We start from the raw sequence: 21,483 nt of genomic DNA, 5'->3' as shown, positions 1-21,483 counted from the left end.
TAAAATGTTTTATCCATAAAGCTCGACTTGTTGAAATAACAAGTTCAAGAGTTGACTACGATGAGGTTGTTTTCATCGTAGCGATGCTTAAAGTCGGTTCGGGTTGAACTAGCAATTAATACATATTTCAATCATGAGATATGAAACATGGATGATAAAAGGATTTCCATCTGATGGAAATGAAAGCTAGGACTTGTATATGATACAGTCCAAAGTAATTTGTCGATCCAGAGGATGCTAGTAGGTATGCAAACTTCAGAGTTCCAGCAATGGACAGAAGAGAGCAAAATGGAGTTGGAATCTTCGGGTTTTGATGAAATGGTCAAAGGGGTTTTGACTTCATCAATGGGTAACGAAGATGCTTGTAATTGAAGAAAGTAAGTGGGAGCGTAATAATATTTCTAAAACCTTATGTGCTTGGCACATTGGTAATTGGAAATCAATTTCTTGACACAAATTAGGACTTCATTTGAAAATAGTTTTTCGATGAAGTGCTTAGGCTAAATAGCCTCAATATTAGGCAAGATGATCTATGGAGATAGATTTACCTAATGGGGCTAAGCAATGAATACATATTGACAAGACACTACTAGAAAAAGGGCTATAGATGGGATTGACAGTAATGGCGCACCAGACAACCCGTGCGCCATTAGTATATACTAATGGCGCACCATCTTCTGATACGCCATTAGAGTTGAAACTACTAATGGCGCACCTGGCCGAGGGTGCGCCATTAGTATGAAAAAAAAATTTAACTAGTGCGCCTGTCCAAACATAATAATGGCGCATCCAGACACAGTGCGCCATTAGTAGTTGAAACTACTAATGGCGCACCTGGCCCAGGGTGCGCCATTAGTATCAAAAAAAATTAACTAGTGCGCCTGTCCAAACATACTAATGGCGCATCCAGAGACAGTGCGCCATTAGTATAAAAAAAAAATTTTAACTAGTGCGTCTGTCCAAACATACTAATGGCGCATCCTGCCCATGGTGCGCCATTACTAGTTGTAACTAGTAATGGCGCACCTGTCCCAGGGTGCACCATTAGTATAAAAAAAATTAACTAGTGCGCTTGTCCAAACATACTAATGGCGCACCTGGCCCAGGGTGCGCCATTAGTATCAAAAAAAAATTAACTACTGCGCCTGTCCAAACATACTAATGCCGCACCACCTGAAGGTGCGCCATTAGTAACTAGTGCGCCTATCCTCTATCCTCTTCTCCCCTAAATAACCCCGCCGTACCGCTCTGCCATGGCCGCCGCCACACTCCGCTCCGCCCTCCTCTCCTCCTGCACCCTCCGCCGGCTCGCCTCCGCCTCCGCGCCGCGCGCCCCCCGCCTCGCCCAGCCCAAGGTCTCCGGGCGAACTGATATACTAGATCGTCGCGCTTCTCGCACTCGCGCTCACGGTTTCTGATCGGGGTTCTGCAGGTGCAGGGGTTCGCCCGGGCTCGCCGGTCCTACCCGGCCGCGTTCGCCGCCTCCGCCATGTCGACGTCGTCGGGGGCCAAGGAGGCGCCGGCCAACAACCCGGGCCTGCAGGCCGAGGTCGACCCCGCCACCAAGGGCTACTTCATGCAGCAGATAGTAAGCCGATCCTTCCCGTTTCCTGCTTCGTTTTAGCTGCCGATTGAGCGGGCATGCGTGGTATTGGATTCGAGTTTGCGCCTCCGTGGGTTTGATCTGTGGAGTGGAAGGGAGTTTTGTGGCTGGATTGGGCCAAAGCAATCTGTCGAACAGTTGGTGGTCCGTACGTGCTTGCTGTGGCAGGTTATTGAATTGGGAGAAAACAACACTTACCGAGGACTAAGTGATGGGTGTTGTTAGTTCCATGTGATAATTTCGAGCAGCGTTGTTGGTTTTGCAGCTGCAGTGTCAACTTAGCATCCCACTCTGTTTGGACCAGTATTGCCGCTGTGCATATGTTTTATTACTGCACCACGTATGGTATGGAGTTGTTTCTGTGGAATGCTGGAAACTGTGTGTATGTGTAGGATATGCAATTCATCGTGTTAGTTGGAGAACCCATGATGGGAACAATTACGTTCCCTTGAATTACTGGGCTAAATATGCTCCTTTTTTGCAATTGCCAGCTTGAAAAGCTCATAAATGCTAATTCAACTGAGGTTGATTGGAAACGTTCCTTCTATTTGAATTTAGTCGCTCACACGTCATATACTGTCACAGTGGCATTGTGCAGGTATGTTTCTGTGGCACTTCTGCTAAGATCTTACAAGCTTTGTATGCTCTGAACAATTAGCTATAACTATGCATAAGAACAACTGCAAACCTTTTTGGGTGATCTATTGAGGTGTTATGGCTGGTGTGCGAGACACTGGAGTTGAGACATATATTCAGGAGGCGCCACCGTATAGAAGAGGTGTAATAACGGTGGTGCAGAGTGTGTGTGTGTGTGTGTTCAGCATCGATGTGGCCTTGTGTTGAGCTGTAGGCTATATAAGCCAGTCTGTACCTAGAGAATGGTTAAGCTGAACAAATTGAGAGAAATCTACCAATTAGCCTCCTACTCTCAGTTATTCCTCTTCTTCTCCAAGCCTTCGTGTTTACTATCTTCATCGCGTCTTGGCAGATCGCCAATGGCAACGGGGTGCTAAATGAAGTAAATCCTTATATTAATACAACACTTTTGGTCTGTTAGCTATAGTCAGTTAAAGAACTCCCCAGATTTTTGGTTCATAGTTTCTCACCCTTTATCAAAATCTGAGACGGTTGGCAAATAATGATTGTCATGTCATCTAATTCCGTATTGAAACAGCATTCTCTGTTTCAACTAAATGTTGCGAAATGGGTCTGGGTTGTTGGTACAATCACACTTTTTTCATTAGCTGGCTGAACAATTTGTGAACACAAATTTATCTTTCAGCTTGAGTTTGCCCTGGAATGTTAAGGGACTCACAAATCTTAGAGTGCCAGTAGTATCAATTGTCATGCACAACAAAACCTTTTTTTCATAACTCCCCTCAGTAATATTTAATGGTTGGTTATGTGCTTCTTCTAATCTACTTCCACAGTATCAGCAATCTTCGCAATCGTGCAGACAAAAGCAAGCGGTTGCCTCCAATTTACAAGGTTTCAAAAACTGTATATGCATCCCCTAGCCGTGTAAATTTCCGCCTTGATCAAAGAAAGGTATTTTTTTCTGGCACCATCTTTTCAGAGAGACTGCCTTTCAATATAAATAATTTGTCGTAACTCACATCCCTTTAATAGGCTGTAGAGACAGTACCTGCATATCCGAACATTTATTTCTCAGTTGATGACTTCGATGATCCTTTTGATGCTGTGGTGAGTTCTGATTTACTTCTCCCAAAAATTACATAACATTGTGTTCTGGCAATACTTTGCAAATATTGTAGATGCCTGCGGTTTTATCACTGATGTTCAGTGGTTTTCCTTCAGATGGCTTTGACCATATACTTTCTAAGTTAACCATAAAGAGTAAAGTGATCTGTAAATTTGAGCAGGTTTTGTCAGACCCAGAACACTGCTATTGTGTGATTCTCAATGCGCATGATGGGGCAGCATTTCCTGAAGAAAGCAAATCAAGCAATGTCGGGTTCAAATATACAATCTGGGATCAACTCTGGGAGCAGTGGAGAGAACCCACCAAAGGTTCACTCTCTTCCTAAATGAAGGTTTCATCGTGATGACCGCAGCTCTCTTCTATCTGATGGTAAGTTTAGATGATCGATATCGACTTGTAATGTGAAGACAAACTCGCGGTCTCGAGACTTGTAATATAATGTTCTATCTTTGTTCGGTCTTTTCAATTCGGAGACTAATATGATGAATTGTATTCGGCGACTAAAATGATGAATTGTATTCAGAGACTAATCTTCTATTGTATTCGATGAATCTGTTGTTGATGTGTGCTGTCTATATTTTGTCCAATTATACATTTTGTAACCTGTGCAAAAAACAGAAAATTAAAAAATAAAAAAACCTAATATTCATACTAATGGCGCATCACATCATAGTGCGCCATTAGTATGCCAGAGGATACTAATGGCGCATCACTAAACAGTGCGCCATTAGTATGCCGAAGTTACTAATGGCGCATCCACTTGTGGTGCGCCATTAGTATGCCAAAGCACCTGGGTATAGATGGCCCCTGGGAGGCATACTAATGGCGCACTGTTGTATATACTAATGGCGCATCTGGGGTGCGCCATTAGTATACCAGATACTAATGGCGCACCAGTGGTGCGCCATTAGTAAAATATACTAATGGCGTGCTACTAATGGCGCACCCACTAATGCGCCATTAATAGCCAAATTAGGTGCGCCATTAGTAGGCCTTTTCCTAGTAGTGAGATGCTAAACCTTTTAGCATTTAAACGCCAAGGAGTGATTCTTGCCAAAGTCACATGGAAAGAGTTTTTGCAAGACTCGGTGTCCCAAAACGCTGATGAGTAAAATACATGATGCAGATTCCACACACTTTTGTGTTTGGATTAATCATGTATTCCATGGTATGTAAAACAACCAGATATGTCCGATACTCCCATGGTGTTGCGAGTATGGATACTAAAGTGATCAAAGTACTGATCGTGGGACAATAGTGAAAGATGTCATTGAGTACTAGAGTAAGTACTGATGATATTTTTTCTTGCAAGCGGAGATCATGAAGAGTTCGTTGTAAAATGTTACATCGATAGTCTTCATCTTTTCACCGTGCGATTTTCGATTTAAGTTAAGGGTTTTGCGTAACACACAATGTGGTGGCACAGTTAGTTGGAATTTGTTCAAACTAGTTACTGTGGCGAATTCTATAACAAGGGCTAAGTATGTTGACGCTTTAGAAGCGACAAAGAAGATGTTGAATCATATAGTTCATTCATGAACTTAGTATAGTTCCAAGATGGCTTTTGACAATGGGACACTACTGCAGGTAGTTGCTCCAAAACTCAGTCTGAGGAATCCAGGTTCGACCTGTGATTCACATACATACAAAGCCAAGTCCACACAAAATATGAATTTTGTGAAAACGTGAAAAGCGAGGACATGCAAAGATACACACGGAACTGAAGTCGTCAGATCCGTTGGACATCAGGCTATACCACAAGCGAAGCATATTTACACCGGTGTGCCACAGGTGTAAAGTGCATTAGCATTAACCTAGATTATTGACTCTAGTGCAAGTGGGAGTCTGTAGGAGATATGCCCTAGAGGCAATAATAAATGATATTATTTATCTCCGAGTTCATAATTATGTTTATGTTCCATGCTATAACTGCTATGGTTCTCGAGTCTGCAATAACCACGAGGCTCGGAGGAAGACTCATATGCACGTGTGGAATAATAAACGGTAAAATGTATTCCTAGTCTGGCCTCTAAGACTAGCTCAAGTGTTGCATGATGGTTATGTTTTCCTGATCATGGGCATGTCTATGTCAGCAACCTTGAGGGCACAATGTTAAGAGAACATTTGTGTTGAATCGACCCGGATTGATGTTATGCTATGAGATTCATTCGTCACAAGTTTATTGGTACATAACACAGAGATGGTTAACGTTTGCATGATTCCTTAGACCATGAGAGTATCGAGTTTCTTCATGCTTGCTTCATGAACTTTGGGGTTTGTTAAACGTCATCCGTAAATGGGTGGCTATTACGGCGGCTTACGGGTTCATGGAAAAGTGTGTCAAGTAACTTGATAGCTCAAGATTGGGATTTGCTCCTCCGACGATGGAGAGATATCTCTGGGCCCTCTCGGTGTTACGGTATCCATCATCGTCTGGCCAGACACTTTGTGATTTGATCACGGGGATGCCGGAACACGATAACGAGAAAAGAGAACAATACCGGTAACGAGGTAACTAGCATAGTGGACAAGTTGTTGATCCACGGGAATGCCAACATGTCTCACCTCGGGTATTTGTAACATATCGCGAAGCAACAGGAATAGCACACGGCAACTGGAGGTTCACTCGAATATTTATTCGTGTGGGTATAGGGGTCAATATGGGTGTCCACGGCTCCGATGTTGATCATTGATCGGAAGGGGTTCCGGGTCATGTCTATACTTCACCGAACCTATAGGGTCACACGCTTAAGGGTCATCTATCTGCTGAATACTAGACAGGGAGTCTGAGAGAAAATCACCGAAAAAGTTTCGGACACCGAAAAGTTTCGGACAGCGGAATCGTACCGCAGAGAGAGGTCATCGGATAAGTTTCGATGATACCGAAAAGTTGTTTCGGGATACACCATTAAGTCAAATTGGTTTCGGCACATGCCTGATAATTCTTGGAGGATGCCAGAATCATTCTGGAAGCTTTTTGGAATTTTCTGAGATAAAAACCGGAAATGTTCCGGAGCTGCCGGAGCCACTTCAGATGCGTTTCGCAGATGAAAATCACTAAAACCGGAATTGTTTCGGAACGCGTTGAAAATCATTTTAGTGGGTACTGGAAATGTTCTTAGCCCACATAAATATTTTCAGTTCGATCAGACGCTGAAAAATGTCGTCGTGAATAGTGAAAATCAGCTTTATGGTTACTTTATGGAAAGCCACCTTTTGGGGCTTTGCTCCAAAAGATCTTGGGGATGACATGGATGGATAGGAGCCATTTTTTGGGCCCCTCATGGGGGTGTGGCCGGCCACATGGGGTATCCCCCCTTGGGGACCCTCTTGTTCCTTGGTTTCACTCCTAGGTCCTTGTGGAAGGACTTCATTCATGTGCATTTTGGGTTTTTTGTGAAACTACCCTACCCCCTTGGGATTTCCTATAAATAGAGGTGGAGGGGCAGCCCTCCACACTCATCCCTTGCTCTCATACACATGCCATGCATTATCTGGCTTCTTCTCTCCCTCCCACGAAAAGAGTTTCGTAGAGCCGTAAGGCTGTCTGGGTTCCGGCAGGAACTAGTTCTGGACGGCGAAGCCCTGCCGGATAGATGACACCGTATGTGTGCAACTCTGTAGAGAGATCGTAGTTTCGGTCTTAGTTCGTGAGTGCCTCCCGAAGGGCTGTCCATGTGACCGTCCGAGTTTCGAAGGTCCTCCCGAAGGGCTGTCCGAGTGACCGTTCGAGTTTCGAAGGTCCTCCCGAAGGGCTGTCCGCGACACCGTCCGGGGGGCTGTTCGACCGCCTCCCGGAGGGCTGTCTGAGGAGCAGATGAGGGTATACATCCTCGCGGTTGGGAGGTTGTAAATCCTAGCTGCGGGGATCTGCACCGCCGATCGTCATCGACTCTACTTCCCGCTGCGCTACGAGTCGGTAACGAAAAAGATCAAACCATGTATGCAGTCTCCATAGTGGTCCTGGGCTGGTGCGTAGGTCGGAAATTTTTTGTTTTCTGCTGCGTTCCCTACAGTGGCATCAAGAGCCGTGCTATGCGTAGATGCAGGTTTCGATCTAGAATACATGGAGATGTATGGGTATTGCATAATATAATTAGGTAGTAGATGAGATCTATTGCTGAAAATTATTTATGCGGGTGACAGATGAAATCTGTTACCCGAGGTTCTTGTTGCTTCCCTAGAATTTGCGTTTGCTCAATCTCGAGACAGCATGGTGGAATTTGACAAAGTTCTGGCAATCCGTGATCCTGATTGATCATGGAAGTGCTATCAGTTCTTTGGGTTCTGCCGTAGTCAAAAGAAAGATGAAATTCGCAGATGAAAGGGCATTGCAGATATGATCTGCACGGGGGTCATGCGTATGACGAAGTTTAGTATGGGGCTCGAGATTTAATTATCCCGTGTTTCATACACCCCGAGATGTTAATGTAGCAACTTGAATAATCATACTTGATGATAAAACGTTGGTAGCTGCGGTTTAAGTCAAAACCTTAGAAGCCACGTAAAATAAAATTTTGCATAAACCTATTAGAGGCGTCTAACTTGGTTTTGCAGGATGTGCATGTGATGTGGTATAGCAGTGCTCATACTAATTCGATTATGTATGAGATGACTATATGATGTAATTTGATTAACATGACCTGCGTGTCATGATTCGGCATGATGGCTGGAGCCATATGATTGCACTTTAATGACCTGCGTGTCAACCTTGTTGTAATGCATTATTTTGTTAGCTATAGAGATAGCAATATTATCTGGTGCATCGACAAGGTGGTGGAATCTTCGCGAAGGTGAACACCGACGCGAATGCCGAAGACGAAGAAATGAAATACTTCTCCGTCAGAAAGGGCTATACCATATCATGCTATTATGAATTGCCTGAGATGTTTATCCCTTATGATGCACCCTTCTTGATTGCGCGGTAGTCGCTTTTATTAGGGTGATCTCTCACTTAAAATATCAAGTAGTTAGTGTTCTCCCAAGTGTAGCACCGTCACGGCACCTATCTTTTCGGGGTGCGCCATGGATGCATGGGTACGAACGATTAGAGAAGTGTGAGGCGGGTGAGGTCAGACCTCGCAGCAAGATCACTTGGTTGTCTTGACGTTCATGGCAGGATCGTCCTGAGCTCGGAACACACGCATCGAAAGATGAGCAAGAGTCACATAGAGATGTGATCGGCAAGTTGGCCTACCGATTAAAATTCCCGTTATGAGATGATGATTCTATGGCGATGAATTGAAGTCTGGATCTTGTATCACTCAAAATTAATTGTGAGAGATATTGATTTGAGTGGGAGCGCACTGTTGAATTAACATGTTTAATTCTCAGTGCAATTAATTATGAACACTGTCTAAGTGTTTCTTGCATAATAGTTGTAGAATAATGGCTCGCATTTCCACCTTCCCTATTAAAATTGAATAGCTGTTAAATATCTGGTTAAAACTTTACGATTGGTAACGTAATATGAGGATTGTCCTCAAAAGTGCCGAGAAGGACATTGTCCTATCGCATGCTTTCCGTATCCTCCCGCTAATGCTATGGATCATGTGACTCTCGTCCTTCGATCCAAAAGCTAGAATTCTGTTACAGTCAAGTGGAATATGTTTGCTTCCATGAAACCCAAACTTCGAAAGTTGGGATAGTTATATGATATTCATGGAACTGAAAATTATTTTCAGATACAAACAAAGCAATGTTTGTTTGCAAGTATTAGTAAAAGTGTTTACTATGCATTTGACTGTTGGGAAAGGGATCCAGAAGAACGCCTGTCATATAATGAAAGGTGAATAAAACAACAACTTAAAGAGAAAGGAAGTGTCCAAAGGGTGTTAGTATGACTTACACGCCTAGGAAGTCCGGGGCTAATGCCACTCTTAAGTTGGGTGCTTCTTCTGAGAGTAGGAGAAATACTAAAAGTTAAACTGTTAGAAGTATAAAGGCAAAAGGAAAGAAGACTGGAATATCCAGCTCATGTATGAATGTCATACAAGTTTTTGATGTATAGAAGGCTGGTCAAAGATATAGTTCTTGCGAATTATGGTTAAACATGTTAATCACTAATTCTTGGGTATTGTGAGTTCATCACAAAATTGCCCGCTCGATTGCATTCTGTTGCAACTCGATGTAAGAGCTACTATGGCCTAAAAAGACTAGCCAGAAATGAGGTTAAGGTATACACAGGGAACATAGTAAATGTTACTATACCTTCCATCGGTGTATTGCCGTCTGTATTTATTTTCATAATTCATTTAGAGTTTTACAAACTCTATCCCATTGCATAAGGTATCTTGCAAGAAGGTTGTTCATAAGAGAACTTTTATGTTCGATGTTATGAATAACACAAGGGCCATACTTTCATTATGAATGAGATGTATGTTATGAATATTGATAATAATACAATACCTCTGGGTTTACTTTCATAATTCATTTTAGAGTTTCATACACTCTAGCCCATTGCACAATGTTTGTTGCAAAAGAGTTGTTCATAAAAACAACAATTGTTGTTAAGTATTATGAATAACATGAAGGGCCATGCTTCCATCCAAGATGGGATGTATGTTATGAATATTGAGGGTAATATGATACATCCATAACACTGACGCTAAATGTCGCAAGACTAAAAGAATACCACACAAGTGTGGCACTACATTTGGTCACATTGGAGAAACCCGCATGGAAAATTCCATTATGATGGATTTTGAAGTCTTCTTGATTTTGAATCATCTGACACTTGCAACTTTCCTCCGAAAAGTGAAGTGACTAAAATACCGTTCACAGGCCATAAGGAACGAACAACAAACTTATTAGTGATCATACATTTGATGTGTGTAGTCCGATAAGTGTTGTTAGTGGTGGATTTATTTATCTTCAGAAATGACTCAAGTAGATATATGGATATTTACTTGATGAGACGTAAGTCTGGATCTTTTGAAATCATTCGAAAGGTTCTCAAAAATGAAGTAGAAGTTATTGTAACAAGAAAATTATGTTTCTGCAATTTGATTGCACAAAGGAATATTTGAGTTACATGTTTAGCGAATGTCTGATGAGTTGTGAAAGGGGTTTCATAACTTGCACCTCCCGGAACACCACTGCAAGTAGAAAGTCTGTGGAGATGTAATCAAACCATTTATGACATGGTAAGGTCAAAGATGACATAAGTAAATTTGCCATTATCCCTTTTAAAGTGATGCTTTAGAGACGGCGGCTTTTACACTGAAAAGAGCTACATCGGGTCTGTTGAAATGAAGCCATGGTATGGTACGCCCAACCATGTTATATCTTTTCTTAACATTTGGAATATGGGGCTTGTGTAAAAGGTTACAGACCTATTCCAAATCAGACAATTGCTACTTTGTAGGTTATACCAAAATGTTGGGTATTCCTCCCTCACTATACCGAGGCAAATAGTTTTGCCGCGAAACGGTGTGCTTTCAAAGAGAATGGTTCTTTCAAAAAGGTGAGTGGGAGAATAGTGCAACTCGACGAGATAAACAGTATCTACGTCATCAGATCAAAGGAAAGAGACCTTGGAAGTAATTCCAGAGTTTCCTACCGCGACTGATACGGAAGTCTCTACAATAAAATGTATGAACTTCGGTCGAACACTCAGCTGAACCACGTAGGCAAGGCTCGTGCAAACCTCTCAGGTGCGCAAACGAGATATTGTTGTTAGACAACATTATACCTACGATACACAAGGAAGCGTTGATGGGCCCTGACTCCGGAATTGGCTAAATGCCAATACAACCCGAGTTAGTTTCCATATAAGTGATTCAAGATTAAAACCTTGATACACCTTTCGGAAGACTTAGAGTCTAAAGAATATTTATGGAACTTAAAACTGATACGGATAAAATGTTTTATCCATAAAGCTCGACTTGTTGAAATAACAAGTTCAAGAGTTGACTACGATGAGGTTGTTTTCATCGTAGCTATGCTTAAAGTCGGTTCGGGTTGAACTAGCAATTAATACATATTTCAATCATGAGATATGAAACATGGATGATAAAAGGATTTCCATCTGATGGAAATGAAAGCTAGGACTTGTATATGATACAGTCCAAAGTAATTTGTCGATCCAGAGGATGCTAGTAGGTATGCAAACTTCAGAGTTCCCGCAATGGACAGAAGAGAGCAAAATGGAGTTGGAATCTTCGGGTTTTGATGAAATGGTCAAAGGGGTTTTGACTTCATCAATGGGTAACGAAGATGCTTGTAATTGAAGAAAGTAAGTGGGAGCGTAATAATATTTCTAAAACCTTATGTGCTTGGCACATTGGTAATTGGAAATCAATTTCTTGACACAAATTAGGACTTCATTTGAAAATAGTTTTTCGATGAAGTGCTTAGGCTAAATAGCCTCAATATTAGGCAAGATGATCTATGGAGATAGATTTACCTAATGGGGCTAAGCAATGAATACATATTGACAAGACACTACTAGAAAAAGGGCTATAGATGGGATTGACAGTAATGGCGCACCAGACAACCCGTGCGCCATTAGTATATACTAATGGCGCACCATCTTCTGATACGCCATTAGAGTTGAAACTACTAATGGCGCACCTGGCCGAGGGTGCGCCATTAGTATGAAAAAAAAATTTAACTAGTGCGCCTGTCCAAACATAATAATGGCGCATCCAGACACAGTGCGCCATTAGTAGTTGAAACTACTAATGGCGCACCTGGCCCAGGGTGCGCCATTAGTATCAAAAAAAATTAACTAGTGCGCCTGTCCAAACATACTAATGGCGCATCCAGAGACAGTGCGCCATTAGTATAAAAAAAAAATTTTAACTAGTGCGTCTGTCCAAACATACTAATGGCGCATCCTGCCCATGGTGCGCCATTACTAGTTGTAACTAGTAATGGCGCACCTGTCCCAGGGTGCACCATTAGTATAAAAAAAATTAACTAGTGCGCTTGTCCAAACATACTAATGGCGCACCTGGCCCAGGGTGCGCCATTAGTATCAAAAAAAAATTAACTACTGCGCCTGTCCAAACATACTAATGCCGCACCACCTGAAGGTGCGCCATTAGTAACTAGTGCGCCTATCCTCTATCCTCTTCTCCCCTAAATAACCCCGCCGTACCGCTCTGCCATGGCCGCCGCCACACTCCGCTCCGCCCTCCTCTCCTCCTGCACCCTCCGCCGGCTCGCCTCCGCCTCCGCGCCGCGCGCCCCCCGCCTCGCCCAGCCCAAGGTCTCCGGGCGAACTGATATACTAGATCGTCGCGCTTCTCGCACTCGCGCTCACGGTTTCTGATCGGGGTTCTGCAGGTGCAGGGGTTCGCCCGGGCTCGCCGGTCCTACCCGGCCGCGTTCGCCGCCTCCGCCATGTCGACGTCGTCGGGGGCCAAGGAGGCGCCGGCCAACAACCCGGGCCTGCAGGCCGAGGTCGACCCCGCCACCAAGGGCTACTTCATGCAGCAGATAGTAAGCCGATCCTTCCCGTTTCCTGCTTCGTTTTAGCTGCCGATTGAGCGGGCATGCGTGGTATTGGATTCGAGTTTGCGCCTCCGTGGGTTTGATCTGTGGAGTGGAAGGGAGTTTTGTGGCTGGATTGGGCCAAAGCAATCTGTCGAACAGTTGGTGGTCCGTACGTGCTTGCTGTGGCAGGTTATTGAATTGGGAGAAAACAACACTTACCGAGGACTAAGTGATGGGTGTTGTTAGTTCCATGTGATAATTTCGAGCAGCGTTGTTGGTTTTGCAGCTGCAGTGTCAACTTAGCATCCCACTCTGTTTGGACCAGTATTGCCGCTGTGCATATGTTTTATTACTGCACCACGTATGGTATGGAGTTGTTTCTGTGGAATGCTGGAAACTGTGTGTATGTGTAGGATATGCAATTCATCGTGTTAGTTGGAGAACCCATGATGGGAACAATTACGTTCCCTTGAATTACTGGGCTAAATATGCTCCTTTTTTGCAATTGCCAGCTTGAAAAGCTCATAAATGCTAATTCAACTGAGGTTGATTGGAAACGTTCCTTCTATTTGAATTTAGTCGCTCACACGTCATATACTGTCACAGTGGCATTGTGCAGGTATGTTTCTGTGGCACTTCTGCTAAGATCTTACAAGCTTTGTATGCTCTGAACAATTAGCTATAACTATGCATAAGAACAACTGCAAACCTTTTTGGGTGATCTATTGAGGTGTTATGGCTGGTGTGCGAGACACTGGAGTTGAGACATATATTCAGGAGGCGCCACCGTATAGAAGAGGTGTAATAACGGTGGTGCAGAGTGTGTGTGTGTGTGTGTTCAGCATCGATGTGGCCTTGTGTTGAGCTGTAGGCTATATAAGCCAGTCTGTACCTAGAGAATGGTTAAGCTGAACAAATTGAGAGAAATCTACCAATTAGCCTCCTACTCTCAGTTATTCCTCTTCTTCTCCAAGCCTTCGTGTTTACTATCTTCATCGCGTCTTGGCAGATCGCCAATGGCAACGGGGTGCTAAATGAAGTAAATCCTTATATTAATACAACACTTTTGGTCTGTTAGCTATAGTCAGTTAAAGAACTCCCCAGATTTTTGGTTCATAGTTTCTCACCCTTTATCAAAATCTGAGACGGTTGGCAAATAATGATTGTCATGTCATCTAATTCCGTATTGAAACAGCATTCTCTGTTTCAACTAAATGTTGCGAAATGGGTCTGGGTTGTTGGTACAATCACACTTTTTTCATTAGCTGGCTGAACAATTTGTGAACACAAATTTATCTTTCAGCTTGAGTTTGCCCTGGAATGTTAAGGGACTCACAAATCTTAGAGTGCCAGTAGTATCAATTGTCATGCACAACAAAACCTTTTTTTTCATAACTCCCCTCAGTAATATTTAATGGTTGGTTATGTGCTTCTTCTAATCTACTTCCACAGTATCAGCAATCTTCGCAATCGTGCAGACAAAAGCAAGCGGTTGCCTCCAATTTACAAGGTTTCAAAAACTGTATATGCATCCCCTAGCCGTGTAAATTTCCGCCTTGATCAAAGAAAGGTAATTTTTTTCTGGCACCATCTTTTCAGAGAGACTGCCTTTCAATATAAATAATTTGTCGTAACTCACATCCCTTTAATAGGCTGTAGAGACAGTACCTGCATATCCGAACATTTATTTCTCAGTTGATGACTTCGATGATCCTTTTGATGCTGTGGTGAGTTCTGATTTACTTCTCCCAAAAATTACATAACATTGTGTTCTGGCAATACTTTGCAAATATTGTAGATGCCTGCGGTTTTATCACTGATGTTCAGTGGTTTTCCTTCAGATGGCTTTGACCATATACTTTCTAAGTTAACCATAAAGAGTAAAGTGATCTTGTAAATTTGAGCAGGTTTTGTCAGACCCAGAACACTGCTATTGTGTGATTCTCAATGCGCATGATGGGGCAGCATTTCCTGAAGAAAGCAAATCAAGCAATGTCGGTTCAAATATACAATCTGGGATCAACTCTGGGAGCAGTGGAGAGAACCCACCAAAGGTTCACTCTCTTCCTAAATGAAGGTTTCATCGTGATGACCGCAGCTCTCTTCTATCTGATGGTAGTTTAGATGATCGATATCGACTTGTAATGTGAAGACAAACTCGCGGTCTCGAGACTTGTAATATAATGTTCTATCTTTGTTCGGTCTTTTCAATTCGGAGACTAATATGATGAATTGTATTCGGCGACTAAAATGATGAATTGTATTCAGAGACTAATCTTCTATTGTATTCGATGAATCTGTTGTTGATGTGTGCTGTCTATATTTTGTCCAATTATACATTTTGTAACCTGTGCAAAAAACAGAAAATTAAAAAATAAAAAAACCTAATATTCATACTAATGGCGCATCACATCATAGTGCGCCATTAGTATGCCAGAGGATACTAATGGCGCATCACTAAACAGTGCGCCATTAGTATGCCGAAGTTACTAATGGCGCATCCACTTGTGGTGCGCCATTAGTATGCCAAAGCACCTGGGTATAGATGGCCCCCTGGGAGGCATACTAATGGCGCACTGTTGTATATACTAATGGCGCATCTGGGGTGCGCCATTAGTATACCAGATACTAATGGCGCACCAGTGGTGCGCCATTAGTAAAATATACTAATGGCGTGCTACTAATGGCGCACCACTAATGCGCCATTAATAGCCAAATTAGGTGCGCCATTAGTAGGCCTTTTCCTAGTAGTGAGATGCTAAAACCTTTTAGCATTTAAAACGCCAAGGAGTGATTCTTGCCAAAGTCACATGGAAAGAGTTTTTGCAAGACTCGGTGTCCCAAAACGCTGATGAGTAAAATACATGATGCAGATTCCACACACTTTTGTGTTTGGATTAATCATGTATTCCATGGTATGTAAAACAACCAGATATGTCCGATACTCCCATGGTGTTGCGAGTATGGATACTAAAGTGATCAAAGTACTGATCGTGGGACAATAGTGAAAGATGTCATTGAGTACTAGAGTAAGTACTGATGATATTTTTTCTTGCAAGCGGAGATCATGAAGAGTTCGTTGTAAAATGTTACATCGATAGTCTTCATCTTTTCACCGTGCGATTTTCGATTTAAGTTAAGGGTTTTGCGTAACACACAATGTGGTGGCACAGTTAGTTGGAATTTGTTCAAACTAGTTACTGTGGCGAATTCTATAACAAGGGCTAAGTATGTTGACGCTTTAGAAGCGACAAAGAAGATGTTGAATCATATAGTTCATTCATGAACTTAGTATAGTTCCAAGATGGCTTTTGACAATGGGACACTACTGCAGGTAGTTGCTCCAAAACTCAGTCTGAGGAATCCAGGTTCGACCTGTGATTCACATACATACAAAGCCAAGTCCACACAAAATATGAATTTTGTGAAAACGTGAAAAAGCGAGGACATGCAAAGATACACACGGAACTGAAGTCGTCAGATCCGTTGGACATCAGGCTATACCACAAGCGAAGCATATTTACACCGGTGTGCCACAGGTGTAAAGTGCATTAGCATTACCTAGATTATTGACTCTAGTGCAAGTGGGAGTCTGTAGGAGATATGCCCTAGAGGCAATAATAAATGATATTATTTATCTCCGAGTTCATAATTATGTTTATGTTCCATGCTATAACTGCTATGGTTCTCGAGTCTGCAATAACCACGAGGCTCGGAGGAAGACTCATATGCACGTGTGGAATAATAAACGGTAAAATGTATTCCTAGTCTGGCCTCTAAGACTAGCTCAAGTGTTGCATGATGGTTATGTTTTCCTGATCATGGGCATGTCTATGTCAGCAACCTTGAGGGCACAATGTTAAGAGAACATTTGTGTTCAATCGACCCGGATTGATGTTATGCTATGAGATTCATTCGTCACAAGTTTATTGGTACATAACACAGAGATGGTTAACGTTTGCATGATTCCTTAGACCATGAGAGTATCGAGTTTCTTCATGCTTGCTTCATGAACTTTGGGGTTTGTTAAACGTCATCCGTAAATGGGTGGCTATTACGGCGGCTTACGGGTTCATGGAAAAGTGTGTCAAGTAACTTGATAGCTCAAGATTGGGATTTGCTCCTCCGACGATGGAGAGATATCTCTGGGCCCTCTCGGTGTTACGGTATCCATCATCGTCTGGCCAGACACTTTGTGATTTGATCACGGGGATGCCGGAACACGATAACGAGAAAAGAGAAAAATACCGGTAACGAGGTAACTATCATAGTGGACAAGTTGTTGATCCACAGGAATGCCAATATGTCTCACCTCGGGTATTTGTAACATATCGCGAAGCAATAGGAATAGCACACGGCAACTGGAGGTTCACTCGAATATTTATTCGTGTGGGTATAGGGGGTCAATATGGGTGTCCACGGCTCCGATGTTGATCATTGATCGGAAGGGGTTCCGGGTCATGTCTATACTTCACCGAACCTATAGGGTCACACACTTAAGGGTCATCTATCTGCTGAATACTAGACAGGGAGTCTGAGAGAAAATCACCGAAAAAGTTTCGGACACCGAAAAGTTTCGGACAGCGGAATCGTACCACAGAGAGAGGTCATCGGATAAGTTTCGATGATACCGAAAAGTTGTTTCGGGATACACCATTAAGTCAAATTGGTTTCGGCACATGCCTGATAATTCTTGGAGGATGCCAGAATCATTCTGGACGCTTTTTGGAATTTTCTGAGATAAAAACCGGAAATGTTCCGGAGCTGCCGGAGCCACTTCAGATGCGTTTCGCTGATGAAAATCACTAAAACCGGAATTGTTTCGGAACGCATTCAAAATCATTTTAGTGGGTACTGGAAATGTTCTTAGCCCACATAAATATTTTCAGTTCGATCAGACGCTGAAAAATGTCGTCGTGAATAGTGAAAATCAGCTTTATGGTTACTTTATGGAAAGCCACCTTTTGGGGCTTTGCTCCAAAAGATCTTGGGGATGACATGGATGGATAGGAGCCATTTTTTGGGCCCCTCATGGGGGTGTGGCCGGCCACATGGGGTATCCCCCCTTGGGGACCCTCTTGTTCCTTGGTTTCACTCCTAGGTCCTTGTGGAAGGACTTCATTCATGTGCATTTTGGGTTTTTTGTGAAACTACCCTACCCCCTTGGGATTTCCTATAAATAGAGGTGGAGGGGCAGCGCTCCACACTCATCCCTTGATCTCATACACATGCCATGCATTATCTGGCTTCTTCTCTCCCTCCCACGAAAAGAGTTTCGTAGAGCCGTAAGGCTGTCTGGGTTCCGGCAGGAACTAGTTCTGGACGGCGAAGCCCTGCCGGATAGATGACACCGTATGTGTGCAACTCTATAGAGAGATCGTAGTTTCGGTCTTAGTTCCTGAGTGCCTCCCGAAGGGCTGTCCATGTGACCGTCCGAGTTTCGAAGGTCCTCCCGAAGGGCTGTCCGAGTGACCGTTCGAGTTTCGAAGGTCCTCCCGAAGGGCTGTCCGCGACACCGTCCGGGGGGCTGTTCGACCGCCTCCCGGAGGGCTGTCTGAGGAGCAGATAAGGGTATACATCCTCGCGGTTGGGAGGTTGTAAATCCTAGCTGCGGGGATCTGCACCGCCGATCGTCATCGACTCTACTTCCCGCTGCGCTACGAGTCGGTAACGAAAAAGATCAAACCATGTATGCAGTCTCCATAGTGGTCCTGGGTTGGTGCGTAGGTCGGAAATTTTTTGTTTTCTGCTGCGTTCCCTACAGTGGCATCAAGAGCCGTGCTATGCGTAGATGCAGGTTTCGATCTAGAATACATGGAGATGTATGGGTATTGCATAATATAATTAGGTAGTAGATGAGATCTATTGCTGAAAATTATTTATGCGGGTGACAGATGAAATCTGTTACCCGAGGTTCTTGTTGCTTCCCTAGAATTTGCGTTTGCTCAACTCGAGACAGCATGGTGGAATTTGACAAAGTTCTGGCAATCCGTGATCCTTATTGATCATGGAAGTGCTATCAGTTCTTTGGGTTCTGCCGTAGTCAAAAGAAAGATGAAATTCGCAGATGAAAGGGCATTGCAGATATGATCTGCACGGGGGTCATGCGTATGACGAAGTTTAGTATGGTGCTCGAGATTTAATTATGCCATGTTTCATACACCCCGAGATGTTAATGTAGAAACTTGAATAATCATACTTGATGATAAAACGTTGGTAGCTGCGGTTTAAGTCAAAACCTTAGAAGCCACGTAAAATAAATTTTTGCATAAACCTATTAGAGGCGTCTAACTTGGTTTTGCAGGATGTGCATGTGATGTGTTATAGCAGTGCTCATACTAATTCGATTATGTATGAGATGACTATATGATGTAATTTGATTAACATGACCTGCGTGTCATGATTCGGCATGATGGCTGGAGCCATATGATTGCACTTTAATGACCTGCGTGTCAACCTTGTTGTAATGCATTATTTTGTTAGCTATAGAGATAGCAATATTATCTGGTGCATGGACAAGGTGGTGGAAATCTTCACGAAGGTGAACACCGACGCGAATGCCGAAGACGAAGAAATGAAATACTTCTCTGTCAGAAAGGGCTATACCATATCGTGCTATTATGAATTGCCTGAGATGTTTATCCCTTATGATGCACCCTTCTTGATTGCGCGGTAGTCGCTTTTATTAGGGTGATCTCTCACTTAAAATATCAAGTAGTTAGTGTTCTCCCGAGTGTAGCACCGTCACGGCACCTATCTTTTCGGGGTGCGCCATGGATGCATGGGTACGAACGATTAGAGAAGTGTGAGGCGGGTGAGGTCAGACCTCGCAGCAAGATCACTTGGTTGTCTTGACGTTCATGGCAGGATCGTCCTGAGCTCGGAACACACGCATCGAAAGATGAGCAAGAGTCACATAGAGATGTGATCGGCAAGTTGGCCTACCGATTAAAATTCCCGTTATGAGATGATGATTCTATGGCGATGAATTGAAGTCTGGATCTTGTATCACTCAAAATTAATTGTGAGAGATATTGATTTGAGTGGGAGCGCACTGTTGAATTAACATGTTTAATTCTAAGTGCAATTAATTATGAACACTGTCTAAGTGTTTCTTGCATAATAGTTGTAGAATAATGGCTTGCATTTCCACCTTCCCTATTAAAACTGAATAGCTGTTAAATATTTGGTTAAAACTTTACGATTGGTAACGTAATATGAGGATTGTCCTCAAAAGTGCCGAGAAGGACATTGTCCTATCGCATGCTTTCCGCATCCTCCCGCTAATGCTATGGATCATGTGACTCTCGTCCTTCGATCCAAAAGCTAGGATTCTGTTACAGTCAAGTGGAATATGTTTGCTTCCATGAAACCCAAACTTCGAAAGTTGGGATAGTTATATGATATTCATGGAACTGAAAATTATTTTCAGATACAAACAAAGCAATGTTTGTTTGCAAGTATTAGTAAAAGTGTTTACTATGCACTTGACTGTTGGGAAAGGGATCCAGAAGAACGCCTGTCATATAATGAAAGGTGAATAAAACAACAACTTAAAGAGAAAGGAAGTGTCCAAAGGGTGTTAGTATGACTTACACGCCTAGGAAGTCCGGGGCTAATGCCACTCTTAAGTTGGGTGCTTCTTCTGAGAGTAGGAGAAATACTAAAAGTTAAACTGTTAGAAGTATAAAGGCAAAAGGAAAGAAGACTGGAATATCCAGCTCATGTATGAATGTCCTACAAGTTTTTGATGTATAGAAGGCTGGTCAAAGATATAGTTCTTGCGAATTATGGTTAAACATGTTAATCACTAATTTTTGGGTATTGTGAGTTCATCACAAAATTGCCCGCTCGATTGCATTCTGTTGCAACTCGATGTAAGAGCTACTATTGCCTAAAAAGACTAGCCAGAAATGAGGTTAAGGTATACACAGGGAACATAGTAAATGTTACTATACCTTCCATCGGTGTATTGCCGTCTGTATTTATTTTCATAATTCATTTAGAGTTTTACAAACTCTATCCCATTGCATAAGGTATCTTGCAAGAAGGTTGTTCATAAGAGAACCTTTTATGTTCGATGTTATGAATAACACAAGGGCCATACTTTCATTATGAATGAGATGTATGTTATGAATATTGATAATAATACAATACCTCTGGGTTTACTTTCATAATTCATTTTAGAGTTTCATACACTCTAGCCCATTGCACAATGTTTGTTGCAAAAGAGTTGTTCATAAAAACAACAATTGTTGTTAAGTATTATGAATAACATGAAGGGCCATGCTTCCATCCAAGATGGGACGTATGTTATGAATATTGAGGGTAATATGATACATCCATAACACTGACGCTAAATGTCGCAAGACTAAAAGAATACCACACAAGTGTGGCACTACATTTGGTCACATTGGAGAAACCGCATGGAAAATTCCATTATGATGGATTTTGAAGTCTTCTTGATTTTGAATCATCTCACACTTGCAACTTTCCTCCGAAAAGTGAAGTGACTAAAATACCGTTCACAGGCCATAAGGAACGAACAACATACTTATTAGTGATCATACATTTGATGTGTGTAGTCCGATAAGTGTTGTTAGTGGTGGATTTATTTATCTTCAGAAATGACTCAAGTAGATATATGGATATTTACTTGATGAGACGTAAGTCTGGATCTTTTGAAATCATTAGAAAGGTTCTCAAAAATGAAGTA

At 42.6% G+C, this 21,483-nt stretch overlaps 2 protein-coding genes across 2 annotated transcripts; both read left to right on the top strand.

The window, feature by feature from the left end:
• The first annotated feature begins 1,206 nt into the window (after positions 1 to 1,206).
• LOC123170696 (uncharacterized) lies at positions 1,207 to 3,651 on the top strand. Its single transcript, XM_044588497.1, has 6 exons — positions 1,207 to 1,355; positions 1,433 to 1,588; positions 2,095 to 2,201; positions 3,034 to 3,151; positions 3,233 to 3,307; positions 3,487 to 3,651. Exons 1-6 carry the CDS (start codon positions 1,254 to 1,256, stop codon positions 3,649 to 3,651), a joined length of 723 nt encoding a protein of 240 aa, XP_044444432.1. The 5' UTR covers positions 1,207 to 1,253.
• An 8,740-nt stretch (positions 3,652 to 12,391) lies between these two features.
• LOC123170694 (uncharacterized) lies at positions 12,392 to 14,842 on the top strand. The gene is made up of 6 exons (XM_044588496.1): positions 12,392 to 12,540; positions 12,618 to 12,773; positions 13,280 to 13,386; positions 14,220 to 14,337; positions 14,420 to 14,494; positions 14,675 to 14,842. Exons 1-6 carry the CDS (start codon positions 12,439 to 12,441, stop codon positions 14,840 to 14,842), a joined length of 726 nt encoding a protein of 241 aa, XP_044444431.1. The 5' UTR covers positions 12,392 to 12,438.
• Positions 14,843 to 21,483: the final 6,641 nt, after the last annotated feature.

Source organism: Triticum aestivum, chromosome 7D (assembly GCF_018294505.1).
Source record: "Triticum aestivum cultivar Chinese Spring chromosome 7D, IWGSC CS RefSeq v2.1, whole genome shotgun sequence".
NCBI lineage: Eukaryota > Viridiplantae > Streptophyta > Magnoliopsida > Poales > Poaceae > Triticum > Triticum aestivum.
The sequence above is the reverse complement of the archived record's forward strand: the minus strand, read 5'-3'. Positions and strand labels throughout refer to the sequence as shown.